At 41.5% G+C, this 14992-nt stretch overlaps 1 protein-coding gene across 1 annotated transcript in view; it reads left to right on the top strand.

Annotated features, from left to right (window-relative positions):
* Positions 1-5047: 5047 nt before the first annotated feature.
* The window catches only part of LOC147634468 (cullin-4-like), a 77063-nt gene continuing 67118 nt past the window's right edge, over positions 5048-14992 (top strand). Inside the window, exon 1 of the mRNA XM_086803550.1 lies at positions 5048-5748. Within this exon, the coding sequence (XP_086659676.1) occupies positions 5415-5748 (334 nt within the window). The 5' untranslated portion in view covers positions 5048-5414. The remainder of the gene's footprint in view (positions 5749-14992) is intronic.

The raw sequence follows: 14992 nt of genomic DNA on the forward strand, positions 1-14992 counted from the left end.
TAACATCTCCTTCATCTTTCATAAGACCTTTGCCCTTGCCTTGAAAATGTGATTTGTCATCTAGACTTCTAGGCTTCACAATAGAATTCACGATTCAAAAAGATATAAGAAATAATATTTAAAATAAATTGAAATATCTAATTGTATAGTTCATACCATGGTTAATTGCTTCACTTTACAGACCTGAGTATACATCTCCTTCTCGCTCTTGGGAAATCTGCCACTTGGAAAGTCAAGAAACAAAGTACATAGTTGTCTTTAGCCTGAGAGGATGATGTAATAACTTTTATGGAATAAAGTGATCTCAACTATAGATCGCCTTGTCTATTGTATTAATTGCCTTGTCAAATTTTCGGTTTGTTATCATGATTTGAATACCATTTATGATAGAAGAGTTTGTATTTCGAAGCTGTATGTGAATGAACTTGGTTTTGTTTGTAATTGAAATTGGTATTTTCGATCTTAGGATTTAATGTTGTCATGTTCTTCTCTCTCTCACTCTCTCTCGATCTCTCTCTCCCTCTTCCTATCAAATAATTGTGCCATGACCTCAATCATAATTGAAAAATTATTGACCTTAATAAATTTACATTCTTCACTTTTTATCATGAAATAGTACTAAAGGCATACTAGATATTATGCCTTGAATGAAATTATCTTGTATGTTATAATTGTATACATTATTCACCTTGTCAATTGTACTTGCATGCAATGATATAAGGTCACATGAAATAGTACTAAAGACATACTAGATATTATGCCTTGAGTGAAATTATCTTGTATGTTATAATTGTATACATTATTCACCTTGTTAATTGTACTTGCATGCAATGATATAAGGTCACATGCAAAGGCTTCAAATGACATACTACTACATGCAAAGGCTTCAAATGACATACTACTACATGTAAAGGCATGCAATGACATGCAACACTATGCAAAGAGCAAGAATTACTATGCAATGACATGCACATGTAATAACATCCACGTGCAATGCCATGCCATACAATGCAATGTATATTATAATGGCACATACATGCATTGACATGTAAAAGGATAATAAAGAGTAGGTAATGTCATGCAAACACAAAAATACAAATGTGGAAAAATAAACTCACATTTAATGCTATGCAAAGTCATGTGAAGAGAGAGAGAGAGAGAGAGAGAGAGAGAGAAATGAGGTGAAAGAGAGACAGGGGACAAAGGGAGGGAAGAAGAGATTATGCATAGGGAGGGTGGGACAAGGAGAGAGAGAAGCACAAGTGTTGTGTCTCTTAAGGGATAATATAAAGGGGCCACACACTCTCCCCTATATACTCTTCCCAACATACTAAAAAACACTATGTGGGATTAAAACCCATGATGTGGCAACACCATAACAGCCCACTAGAAGGAAAAGAAGAAGAAAAAGAAAAAGAAGAAAAAGGAGAAGAAGGAGAAGGAGAAGGAAAGAAAGAAAGGAAGGATGAAAGAGAGAAGGAAGATAATAAAAAAGAAGGAATAACGAAGAAGAGGATTTTCGACTTTGGCAAAAAAATATATCAAAGGACGACACTGGAAAGACCCTACACAAATATTTTCAACCAAGGATTTTGATTTTTTTTCAAAAATATGTAAGCTAAGTATTATTTATTTAATAGAAGCATTTGTTGTTCATTCTAATTTCTCTCTTATACGGATTTTCATCAATTTTTAAAGTAGGATTAATTTCTCAATTGTTATTAGTTCTTGAATATCAAAAAAAAATTGCTCTAATTTTATACGTCCCTTTTGTATCTTTCTATCAAAAGTTTTTTGCTGTCACATGTTGTCTTAAGTTTTCATTTTTCTAGAAACCAATCTATTATTTTATAAGCAAATATTATTTTTCCTTAGTCACACTTTTTCCTACTATTTTAAGATTTTCTTCTAATCTATTCATCTCCACATTCTAGTGTTTAGAATTTTTGTAGATTTCAAAGTGTTCTACTTCATTCTACTAAAATATTCTTTTCCTTTCAATTTTTGTTTATGAATTACACATATGCTAGATGATTATAAGTGAATCCAGTCAGTCCTATGTGGATGGATGTTTGTGAGTGAGTCCAATTCAATGCATATATAAGCGACTCCAATTCAATGCATATAATAGGTAGTTGTGAGTGAGTCCAACCCAATTATGTATGCAAGCTTCAAGGTGGTGTGTGAGCTAGTTATGAGTCAGTCCAATCCAGCTCCCGATGCAGAATTCTTTGTGAGCAATTCCAAAGATTTAGACTTTTTGAAGGACTCCCTATTGTTATTCTACACAATTGAGGACAATTGCTGTCCCAAAGGGAGAAGTGTTGTATAAAATTGTTTAATCATTTTTTGTAAAGATTTCTTGCAAAGCAAGCTTGGGAAAAATTAGCCTTGTATCTATTTTTGGTGGAATAAATCTATAAAAATACCCAAGTGGGGATGCTTTTTTCGCACACTTGGGGGACTATTAGTAGCCAATCTAGTCTTCTCTCTTGCATACGTTTCGAGGTTGTGGCTTTTCGTAACAGTCATGGTCCAAAATCTGTCAGGTTTGTAGCAATGCATGAAGGAAAGGAAACTAGGCTACACACAAGACATATTAGGGTGTATGACTAATGTTAATTAGTCATAACATTAGTCATGCAGTTTCACCCGTGATTACTCAAGTCAACTCTTCACACTGCTCATATAAGAACACGTTATTCACCTATAAGTGAGGCAACCCAAATTTTTAATATTTTGTTGAAGCTTTACTTTCAATACATCCATCAATGAGAGAGTATTTCATTGCACCTTATATTTTACCTTCATGCATGTAGACTCATAAATATTTTGCCTTTATGCAAGTAGACTCACAATATCTTATTTTTGTTGAAGCTTTACTTTCAATACATCCATCAATGAGAGAGTATTTCATTGCACCTTATATTTTACCTTCATGCATGTAGACTCATAAATATTTTGCCTTCATGCAAGTAGACTCACAATATCTTATTTTTTTGTCAAGGATCAATACTTTTCATGACTCCTATGATTTATGCTACTTCAATGTTCTTCTCAAGTATATTTAAGCATCCTGAGTTAATGCTATTGTTTTGTTTATGTTCTTCTCAAGTATATTTTAGGTATCCTAAGTTAATGATTTTGTTAATATTTTTCTCATTGCTGTCATAAACTGAGTATGCCTTCTCTCTTGCACCTCATATTTATTGTGTGATTGCTCTTGTATAGTAAATGATTCTAGCATTTGCTTCCTATGTTGATGAGGTCTTTAGTGTTGGTTGTTCTAGCTATTATGGACTTCATGATTGTAATCGTTATTACTAGCTTCTAAAAGCAAGGAGTAGTTATACTTGCATTGGGAATAGAATATTACCTCTAAACATCTTGACTTATAAAGTTGTATGTAAGGCTTAAGAATGAGTCTCTTTAATGGATATGCTAGACATTATAAGTTGGTTATTATGTTGACAAATGAAAAGATAAAGGTGTGTATTTCACTTAGTTAGAGTGTTGGTTTTATTATGGGCATATGATCCCTCATTTCAACTAACTAGTAATACATATATTTCACTCAGATAGTGTGTTGGTTTTATTATGGGCACATGATCCCTCATTTCAACTAACTAGTGATACATATATGATACACAATGTATCATTGATGGAGGTGATATTGTAGACACAATGTATCACTCATGGAGGTGATATACAATATAAAACTCATGTCACAAATCTACAATAAATATTGTTCATGATATGCCATATATACATTATAGTACACCATATAATTCATTACATGTAATCTACACTCATGACACATGAGTATGCGGCCTCCAAATTGACATATTTATGAGCCGAAACAAGATCTTTAACCATGTGCATCCTAGACACTACCCACATGTAGGAAAATGACCATATAGAAAATACACTTTTACTAACAAGAAAGGGACAATTCCATTATCTAAAATTAAGTGTCTTCTTCTCTCTTCTATTCTCATGTGTGATGCTCTTGTATTTTCACTAGTGTGCATGATAGAGACTAGGATTGCTTGCATGCTTAGGTGATAGAGTGTATCTTTCACTTTCCTATAGAGTGGTAGTGTCCACATAGCTTGGTTAACCCAATCTTTTTGTGTGCAAACTTGCAATAGCCTGTAGTTTAATGAGCACCTTAGGCAAACTCATGACTAATTGCCAAACCTCAACATTGCCATGAAGGTGTAAAAACCTCAACACTTTTGTAGCAATGTGCATTAGTGAGACATGGACTTGTTCTCCTATCCTTCCTTGATGACTTGATGAGGTGCAAATATCTTGCATGAGTGTGAAACCATTGTAATTTAATGATGACTTGATGAGGTGCAAATATCTTGCATGAGTGTGAAACCATTATAATTTAATGCTTTTAATGGAGAAATTTCAAGCAAGAAGGTATAATATAAGCACTTGTAGCTAGGACACCTTGTGTAAAAAATGCTCATTATCTCGTTTTACCTATATGGAAAAGAACATTGTGAAGAACTAAAGAATGCATAGATGCATCAGCAGACATTCGTGAAATGTAGAGCACTCGCTTCCTGAATGGTAGCATTGGTGAATGGTAGTGCCAATGCCTTCTAAGGAGGAGGTACTGGGTTCGTATCTACCTTAATGGATTCTAATTTCAATTGCCACTCACATAATTTTTTTTATAGAGCACCCTAATGGTAGCGCCAATGCCTTCTAAGCAGGAGGTATTGGGTTCGTATCTACCTTAATGGATTCTAATTTCAATTGCCACTCACATATAAAAAAAAATAGAGCACCCTGCTTCTTGAATGGTAGCACCAATGCCTTCTAAGTAGTAGGCATTGGGTTCAAATCTACTTAGAAGCAAGATTTAAATGTTTAAGACATACATTTTTCTCACAGTTAACTGAGTTGCAAAAGCAATAAATGCACGCCAGAGATCTCCATTCACATGAAGAGAATTGATCCGAGTGGCCTAGTTCCAGAAGAAAACTTGATCTTGGCCTAGTTTTAGTGTTACTCTACTTCCTCGTAGCCCAGATAACTTGGGCATGGGAAGATGGCCTAAGTAGAGCAAAGTTGCCCATATAAGCAAAAGCCCAGCTGGTACATTGTAGGTACTTGGACACCCAGAAATGCTGGAGCACTTGGGTGATCGTGGAAACACATGGAGCGTCCCTGACTGCCTGGTGCCGAGAATCTAAAACGCCCCCACACCAAAAAATAGGCCTCTGCAGCTTTGCCGCCATTGACACAGCCAGTGTCCTCCAGCGGCGGGCGCGCCCTTCTGTGCAGACGCGTTTTCCTTAGCTAGACGGAAGATATACATACAGAGAGGTAGAGAGAGGAGGCGACAGGGATGCGAGGGCGAGCAAAGTCGGTGCTGCAGAGCGGGGGGAGCTGCAATGCATGACCGGTTCATGTCTCACTCAAAGCGGCCGGGAAGTCAGATTAGTAGCAGCAGCGGGGGCATCAACGGCAGCAGCGAGGGCAGCGGCACCATGATTACCAGCAGCAAGAAGCCCAAACAGCAAGCCTTCGCCGAGGGCCTGGACCCTAGATCCAACGGCTTGCAGCTCTTCAACCCCACGGGAGACAACGGCCCAGATGACATCCTTATGGACATGAAGGCCGAGGGGCTCCCCGGATCTGGTGCCGTTGCCGGGACAGCAGCAAACTTGTCCCGAAAAAAGGCTACCCCTCCTCAGCCCAAGCGATTAGTCATCAAGCCCTTCAAAGGTTAGGTCTTTTCCTCTTCTTTCTGGTTTCGTCTCCACTGCTGCTATCTTAGGTTTATGACATATTCACAGCTACGTCAACGGACTAGCTTGTCAGGGCATTTAATGCAAAGAGTGACACGATGAAGTGACTTCAAATTCACAGACACAGACCTGGAAACAGAGTCCAGCACCATAGCTTCTTCAGGCTAGAAGTGCTGTTTTCTTAACAGGGATGATAATTCTGAACACCAATAAGCATATAGACGCACATGTAGGAAGATACAAATGCATAACTTTGTATGTGTGCATGGGGAAAATGTCAAGCAGTACCGAAATCATGATCTCAGCCAAGCAGATGATGTCACTGCTGAAGAATATGTGCCCAATGCTAGGGTATCCTTTAGTTAATGCTAGCAAAAACGTGGTGTGGTGAATTTAAGTGATGACGTGCGGAGACATTATGTAGAGAAGGTATGTGACTACCAGCCCAAAAGGCCTAAAGGCCGCACAAAAGGGTGCCCAAGGCCCTCATTATTCATCTTAAAAAAAGCCTTTTTGTTCTAGTCGTTTGGGCTGGCCGACAGGGCCAGCCAGCGCTATATAAAGCCGGCCACCAACCATCACCCATGATCTATGTCACCGCGACTGTAGCCAGAGCTTCACCACCTGCGCATCCACAAGCCAATGCTCTATCTCCTGTGCATCCTACAACATCAGCAGGTGTTGGCTCAACGCACACAGCAGCTGCCTTCATCAAACACTATCTTCACCATCGTGATCATCATCAACCTGCAGCGGCGGCCCTGCCCACACAGCATCCAACTGCAGCGTTTCATCACATATAGATCAACCATCGTCATCAGCAGGCATTGGCTCCATCATTGCAGCAGTCCGGTTGTATCAACCAACATATTGATCATCGTCTACACCAACTGAACCTTCATTAACGCATTCAGCAGCGTTTTCAGCCCTGCGCATCACTTTCAGCCGTCAGCTCTACCACAGCAGAAGCCCGGCGATCTACGTGCACATCTTCATCATCGGCTCTATTCCTGCAGCGTTTCTACTCCATCAGTATTCAGCAGCACACCTGCGTCTACTTCAGTCCTGAGGTTGCAGCCTTCTACCTCTACATCCTCATGGAGTGCCACTGCTGTCCTCGACGCGAGCCTTCATCACCGACCGACCCCTTACACCGACTTTGTCTTTGCTTCTTCGCCGGTCTACTACTCAGAGTCACCTATCATCAAAGGGCCTCTTGTATTGGATTACACTCATTCATCCATTTCATGCTGTGTTGATTTGCTTAGATCTCTCGTACATTTGGTCCTTTCCTCTTTTTTGTCACATGGTATCAGAGCTATCGTGAGCAAAGGGATTGAAGACCTTGAGAGCACACAGCATGGATCGTCTACCCATGATTCCGGAGGACTAGCCTTTGTCACTAGAAGTTGACTCTCCTTACTCAGATCTAGACCACATAGAGTATGGGACTTCTTACTCATTGGAGAGCCCTGTTGAAAGTCTTACATTGGGAGATGACTAGCCTGTCTACACCTACTCACCCTCTACACCATAACGTTCCTCTCCGAGCTTATCAGACTTCACTTCCAGAGGGGGATACATGCGTACAGCCAGTGTGCCAGTACTGGACCCCAGTATCCAGCCTCATCTGGAGAGCCCTGCTGCGCTGTCTAGCAGACAGCTTGGACTTTGGCAGTTTGGGACATTCTCTGAGGGAGGACAAGTACCACCATGGTCGTTCGGAGATCCATCGTCATCAACTCAGTCGGGGCCGTGTTAGGTTCGTATGTATCTTTGAGTACTTATGTGCCTAACACTACCTGGGTCTCTTCTTCTGCATCACAGGTTCAACATATGGTACCAACTATTACCCTCGATCCTTGGACTAAGGGTCTAGGAGCAACATACGCTCTTAGACTACTGGTATACAAGGAGGTAACACTGTTTTCTCTTCTGGTTCACCTTCTATTCCTGCTCCTAATGTGTTTTGGAATACTGCACAACCACAAGCACAAAACCCTCCCACCCAACCCATGTTTCTTCTTGCTGGTGTTGGCATGTAGCCATTACAGGCCGCATCTCCATAGGGCCCTGCGTGTGGGTTTTACCCAACACAAGGATCTCTTGGCACTATGCCGAGTAGCATTGTGTTGCCACCCAGCATTACGGGGTATGAGGTGGTTTACCAACCCATCACAGGCACTACACGAGTACCAGCTTATGTGCCTACTCAAGGGTTTGTCTCAGGGCCAAGTATTCCACCTGCACCGAGTGCCTAGCCTTATATCCCTTCTTATGGAGTACCCTCGCTAGGTCCTACACCTGTGCCAGGTATTAGTGGTTATTTTGGAGTGCCACCTAACCGTCTACACTCTGGATATGGGTACTAGCCATCCTGGACCCCACCATCTCCTTCCCTCCATGCTTCTTTGTCCAGAAATGCTTTCACAGAAAAGACTCGTTTCAATGGGTCTAATTACACAGCTTTCCTTTGGGTCCTTTCCTTATGATAGACAATTTGTTTAGGTTGTAATACCTCTATAGTCTGCTCATGTTCTTCAGGTGGATGAGAGGGCAATTCAAGACGAATAGCTATATCATTAATCATTTGTTTGATTTTGAATGGTCCATAGTACCTGTTTGAGAGTTTAATAAATTGACTCTCTTACTCTTTCTTCTTCTTCAAGCGTGCTTTCTTAAACTTGAGAAGCACCCACTGACCTTCTTTATAATTAGTGTCTCTTCTATGTTTGTTGGCAGCTTTCTTCTGTTTGGCTTGAGATCTCTCTATGGCGTGGTGCACTTGAGTGTGCATGAGGTCCATGTCTTCAACAAACTTATCAGCTGCAAAGATCTTCTCTTTGGTTTGCAATATGGGCAGCAAATGCGGCTGTCCATAGACTACTTTGATTGGCGCTTTTCTAGTAGAAGAATGTACAATGTTGTTATATGCAAATTCAACAAGTGGCAAATACTTTCTCCAAGTTGCCTTATTTTCAGTACAAAAGCATTTCAAAAGATCCAAAAGTTGTAAGTTGACATTCTCACTTTGACCATTTGTTTGGGGGTGATAAGAAGAAGAAAAATCAAGCTTAGTGCCTACATTCTTAAAGAGGGCTCTCCAGAACAAGCTAGTAGTCCTTGGATCTCTATCGCCTAGTATGGTCTTTGGAAGTCCATGATGTTTGAAAATTTGGGCCAAATATGTAGTAGCCATTTGTTCAGTCCCCATTGTCTTCTTCACTGGAACAAAGTGAGCCATTTTACTGAATCTATCCACAATTGTCCAGATGGCATCATTCCCCTTTGGAGTCTTTGGCAAGCGTGTGATGAAGTCCATGGCAATACTTTCCCATGGTTTTTTTGGAATAGGCAAAGTCTGTAATGAGCCTTGTGACTTGCCTCGATCAAACTTCACCTTTTGGCATGTGATGCATTCACGAATAAATGCCTCAATGTCCTTTCTCCTAGAAGGCCAATAGAAATATCTTTCTAACATTTGTGTGGTAGGAAGAATACACCAATGTCCAACAAAAGGAGGTGCATGGCATTCCTCCATGACCCTTTGCCTTAATTCCTTCACTATGCAAAGCTGATCCTTCATTATTAAGAAACCTTCCGTTGTTGAGAAAGGCGTCTTAATGTTTCCTTCTTGTAAACAATGCCATACCTGGGTAAAATCTGCATCTATAGCATATAAATCACGCATTACCGTGAAGTCGGTGTGGTATCCAATAGTGATGGCACCAACTTTAGGTCTTTTGGACAAAGCATTAGCCACCAAGTTGTCTTTGCCCTTCATGCTCTCCATTGTGAAGTGTAACATGGACAAGAATTTTGCCCATCTCATCTGCATAGGTGACAACTTCTTCTGGGTAAGAAAGTACTTCAAACTTTGGTGATCAGTCTTGACCACAAAAGTAGTGTCCAAGAGATAATGCTTCCAAATGGTCAAGGCATGGACTACTGCAAGCAATTCCTTTTGATAGGTGGAGTAGTTTTTCTCACCTTCGTGTCAAACTGGGAGATGAAAGATAAAGCTTTGGTAGAGTCATACTCGCTATGGTAGTTCTCAAATCTTATAGATTTGTCTCCTACCTTTAACTCTTTGGCCCTCTTGCTATGATGCACATCCTCCTCACCAATGTTGGCTCTTCTTTTGCCTTTGTTTCCATGAGGAATATAACGGTCCAATTCTTGAGTCGGTTACTTGCCATGTGTACCTAATAGTGAAGAAGCATGCCTGTGAGATGGGATTCCATGAATAGTGGAGGCATGGTGAGAGATTACTGTCACCTCTTCCCTCTCTTGTTGAATTGCAGATTTTAGCTTTGCGGAAGCGGCTCCAAGAGGGTTTGCACGAGGTGGCATTTTGCACATAAGCTCACCCTCTTTTCCCTCCACCACATCACCTTGATCAATGAGAAAAAAGAGTGCCATCTCTCTTGGTTTGACATCCAATTCAAGTGCAATAGTTTCCAATGCATCATTCACAAAAGCTTAGTGCCTTTGTGCATCCAATACCTGCACAACTTTCGGGTCTTCATGCAAGCTCTTCAATTGGGCATCTTTCTCACGTAGTTGTCTCTTGAGATTTTCCATCTCAGCATGCATAGTGTAACACGCAGCGGAAGTATTCGTATTGGAGGATCCTGTCACACAAATGCTCACACCGTCTTCTGTATCCCGAGTTTCGCGAGTTTAGCAATCCACTTGAATGACTTCAAACTTTAAAGAGATATGAGAGAGAGAGATGAGAACTGTACACTGTATGGGGTCACGAATTACCCATTGAAGGGCCCCCTATCTCGTTACCGAGATAGTATTTGCTTTATTATCTTTAAAGAGACTGACGGTGTGACTGACGATAAACCAAACGCAAGACCTTTGAAGACCAAGTGTTGGGTTGAACTGTACACTGTTGTTGAAGCACCAAAGATGTCCAATCTCGAGCCTATGCACTCTTCCCAATGGAATGAGAAGGGGATGCAAAGCTGAGGCTGAGAGAGGGGCTGTTTGGGACTGTTTTAGACTGAGTATGAATGCTGTAAATGAATATGAATGTTGCGTTTTACCTTCACCAAGTGGCTGGAGCAAAACGATGAGAATATGAATGCTGAAAACTGTGTGGATGCAGAAAACGCAAGGTGGACTGTAGGCTGAATGCTGAACTGATGCGTTTTGCTGATGCAAGATGGCTGAATGCTCATGCGTTGATGCGCCTATTGCTGTAGGAGGAAAACGCTGAGAGAAGATGGCTGAAACTAGAATCGCTTATGCTCCTAGTGCTGAGGATGACAAGTGCTTGAATGCTCCTTTGCTGAATATGATGAATGAATGGCTGAATATGCAAGTACTCTATTTATATGGACACCATGAGCCAGTCGACTGGCTACTCAGCTGGCCGACTGCTCATTTCCACCATAAATGCCTAAATGATGTGTAAAATGCTGAAAATGATGGAAAAAATACTAGAAAAATCCTAGTAAATATCTTGATAAATACTAGATGATATCTGGGGTATTTGCCATGGTCTAGATGCAATGGATGAATGATGTGCAATCTGCAGAATGCTTTCTGATGCAAACCCTAAGGTTTCTACTGACTGTATATGCATGAATGCGTCTCTTTAAGTGGGTTAAGGGACTTAGACTGGCTGACTGACTTGCTATGGCTGAGAATGATCTACGTAGCTCGTGCCTCACTTATCCTAGACTGAGGATTACAATGAGGTCACGGTGTACGATAAATATCATCTTGAATGAAACTAATACTGTTACAATGTTGCACTGATGATGATGAGTCAGTTTGTCACCATGCACTACAGTGCAAAGTGCATGTGACATTTTCTCCTGCTTAGCTTGGCGACAGGTTCATGGCTTCCAAGTAGTCCGCCAACAACTGGGGGTACTCTTGAAAGAATTCCTCGTCTAGCCATACGGCTTCGTGGGTACTTCAATCTCGGAATTTCGTATAGAACTGATGTACTCGTCGACCGGAACCATGCTTCCAATAATGAAGAAGGATTTGCTCGGGCTCGATGACTTCTGCTTCGTATACCACGCCTGGCTGCTGTTCGTCTGAAACATCATTCACTTTTGGTCCAACATACTTAACTATTGGGAAAGGTCCAAAACTACGGAATGAAAGCTTGGGACAACGCTTGCCCACTTGTTTCAATCTTTGTTTCATGATACGCAGATAGAACCAATCCCCTTCCTTGAAGTGGACATCTCGTCTAGACCTATTTGCCTGTCTGCTATAGGCTTTCTGTGCTTTGGTCAAGCGGTCCTTGAGTGACTCAATGATCTCGGAAAATGCTTCCGTGGTTTTACTAGCCTCTAGAGATGGATACACCAATCTCGTCAAAAGAGAGGAGAAACGGCAACCAAAGACTGCTTTATATGTATTCCGTTCAACACTGGATGAATGAGTGTCGTTCAAGATAGCTTGGACCAAAGGAAGATAATGTTCCCATTTGGACTGTTGGTCATGACAATATGACTTGAGAACATCAAAGGCCAACTGGTTATAAATTCTTGTTTGGCCGTCTGTCTACGGATGGAATGCACTAGACAACTGCAACTTAGTTCCAAAGTTTTCAAATAATGCCCTCCAAAAATGCGAGGTAAACTCGGAATCTCTATCTGATGTAATGATGCTAGGTAAACCACCAATTGGGTACCAATGCTTGAGAAACAAACGAGCTACGTTCTTGGCTGTGGCCGTATGCTTGCATGGGATGAGCATGGAGAATTTACTGAAGCAATCCACAATAGTGAAACATTGAGTGTTCCGATATACGGTGGATGCCGCTAGAGGCCCTACAAAGTCCATAGATATGTCGATGAAAGGTCCGTCGGGGATAGGCAAAGGTTGAAGTAAACCAGACTTCTTTGTATGTGGAACCTTTACTTTTTGACAAATCTTACAGGCTTAAACATGTGAATATACATCATGCCTCATTTTTGGCCAATAAAAGGACCGTTCTAATTTCTCAAGGATACTGTTCATAACCCTATGTCCTCCAACGAAGGGGCATCATGGAGAAGAGCCGCTCGCTTTTCTCGAATGACAGAGACGGTTCTTGTAGAACAACCAACCGTTTTGTACTGAATAGTGGCCAGGCTCAGAAGTGAGGGCCAAAATGTACTGAGTACCAAACTCAGGGGAGTCGACATATTGGTCTTTCATGCTATCTAAGTCCTTCCCTGTGATTTCGAGAATGGTAGATTCTTGGACTACTTGGATGCTGGCCTTTCGACTAAGAGCATCTGCTACTTGGTTATGCTTACCAGGGATGTATTCAATCATTTCTCCAAACTGTTGGAAGAGTTGACTCCACTTGTCTTGTTGATCACTCCACTGGGCACTTGGCATAGTTTGAAGCCACTTAAGTTCTTGGTGGTTTGTTTTTATTGTGAAAACCTATCCATAAAGTAAAGGCTTCCAATGTTTGAGCGCTGTGATCACACCCAAAAGCTCTTTGTCATATACTGAATAATTCTTTTCGGCGACATCCAACTTTCTACTGTAGTATGCCACGGGTCTATTGTCCTGCTGGAGAACTGCACCTATGGCTACATTGCTTGCATCGGTAATGACCTCGAAAAGTTCATCCCAAGATGCTAACTTTAATACAGGCGCTTCTGAGGTGGCTTTTTGGAGTGCACGGAATGCATCAAGCGCTTTGCTTGTAACTGAGACTTTTTGCTTGCGAGTCTTCACCCCTTTGAGCAAGTCGGTAAGAGGTGCTGCAAGGTTGGAAAACTAATGGACATGGGTACTATAGGCCTGGCAAAGACCTACGAAAGAACGGATTTCTTGGGCGGTCTTAGGAATGTTCCAATCTAAGATTTCTTGAACCTTTGATGGATCCAGTCTAATCTCATCGGAACCGATGATATAGCCCAAATATTGAACTTCCTTAGCACCAAAGGCAGACTTTTTGGCGTTTATGTAGAGCTCATTATCTCGCAAAAGTTGCAAGACTTTCTCCACATCTTTCTCATGCTGCTCCGTAGTGGCTGAGAATACCATCAAGAAATATGAAAACACATTTCCCAATGTGGACTGCGAACATCCTAGACATCATTTTATTGAAGGTTGCGGGTGCATTTGTAAGCCCAAAAGGCATGACTAAGAACTCGTAGTGACCACGCTCTATTTGGAAAGCTGTTTTTGGAATGTCAGCTTCAAAAATGCGGACCTGATGGTAACCACTCTTGAGGTCGATCTTAGTGAAAAATTAAGCACTGTCTAAACGCTCCAAAATGTACTCTATCCTTGGCATAGGAAACTTATTCTTAATGGTGAGTTTATTTAATGCCCTGTAGTCTACACAAACGCGTGCAAACTTGTCCTTCTTTTGGACAAATAGGATGGGTGTAGCAAATGGTGAGGAAGAAGGCCGAATGAATCTAGCTCAGAGGAGCTCAGATAAATGTTTTTCTAACTGGTCCTCTAAAGTCTTGGAAAGACGATAGGGAAACCTAGGAGGAGGATCCGATCCAGGGATCAAATCAATGTGATGGTCCTCAGGGCGAGAGGGTGGGAAACTGGGCGGGAGATCGTCCCTAAGCGTAATGTCCTGATGTTTGGACAGGAGGTCTGCTAACTGAGGGACTGAAGATGAGATGGATGCTGCCGATGAGGTAGAGGCTGTTTGAGCACGAACATAAAGTAGTGCTCCTTCTACTCCCTTGCGGATAGCTTGTCGGGCCTGGAGATGCGAAATCAATGGGATACCAAGAATGCTTCTATCCCCATGAATCATGACAGGCTCTGGAAAACCTTTACACATAGTAAAAGTGTCCTGCTCCCAATCAGGAATAGGCTCATACTGACGGAACCATTGAATTTCTAAGATCATGTCACACCCCAACAAAGGCGAGACAATGAAATCTCGTTGGAATGAGGCCTTTTGAACATCAAAGGCAAATTGCTGTGCCTTCTGAGAAATGTGGATGCGGAGATCAGGTGTAAACCCGTCCACATCCAGATGATATGGAACTAATGTGGAGCTCATTTTGTTTGCCAACTGGGGAGAGATGGCGTCTTCAGAACTGCCCTATGGAAAAGGACTACAAACTGTCGGTCCTGGGCAGAGCAGCTTGGATGAAGCTTTTCTGTGCAGCATCGTTCTCACCCTCCTGCTTAGCATCAAATACCACGGATGGCATAGGATGCATAGGAGGTAAATGAAATTGGCCTCTGATAGAAAACCAGAGTGCGGTAGA

This window comes from Cibotium barometz, chromosome 10, assembly GCF_041138505.1.
Source record: "Cibotium barometz isolate CiBa-2024 chromosome 10, ASM4113850v1, whole genome shotgun sequence".
Lineage (NCBI taxonomy): Eukaryota > Viridiplantae > Streptophyta > Polypodiopsida > Cyatheales > Cibotiaceae > Cibotium > Cibotium barometz.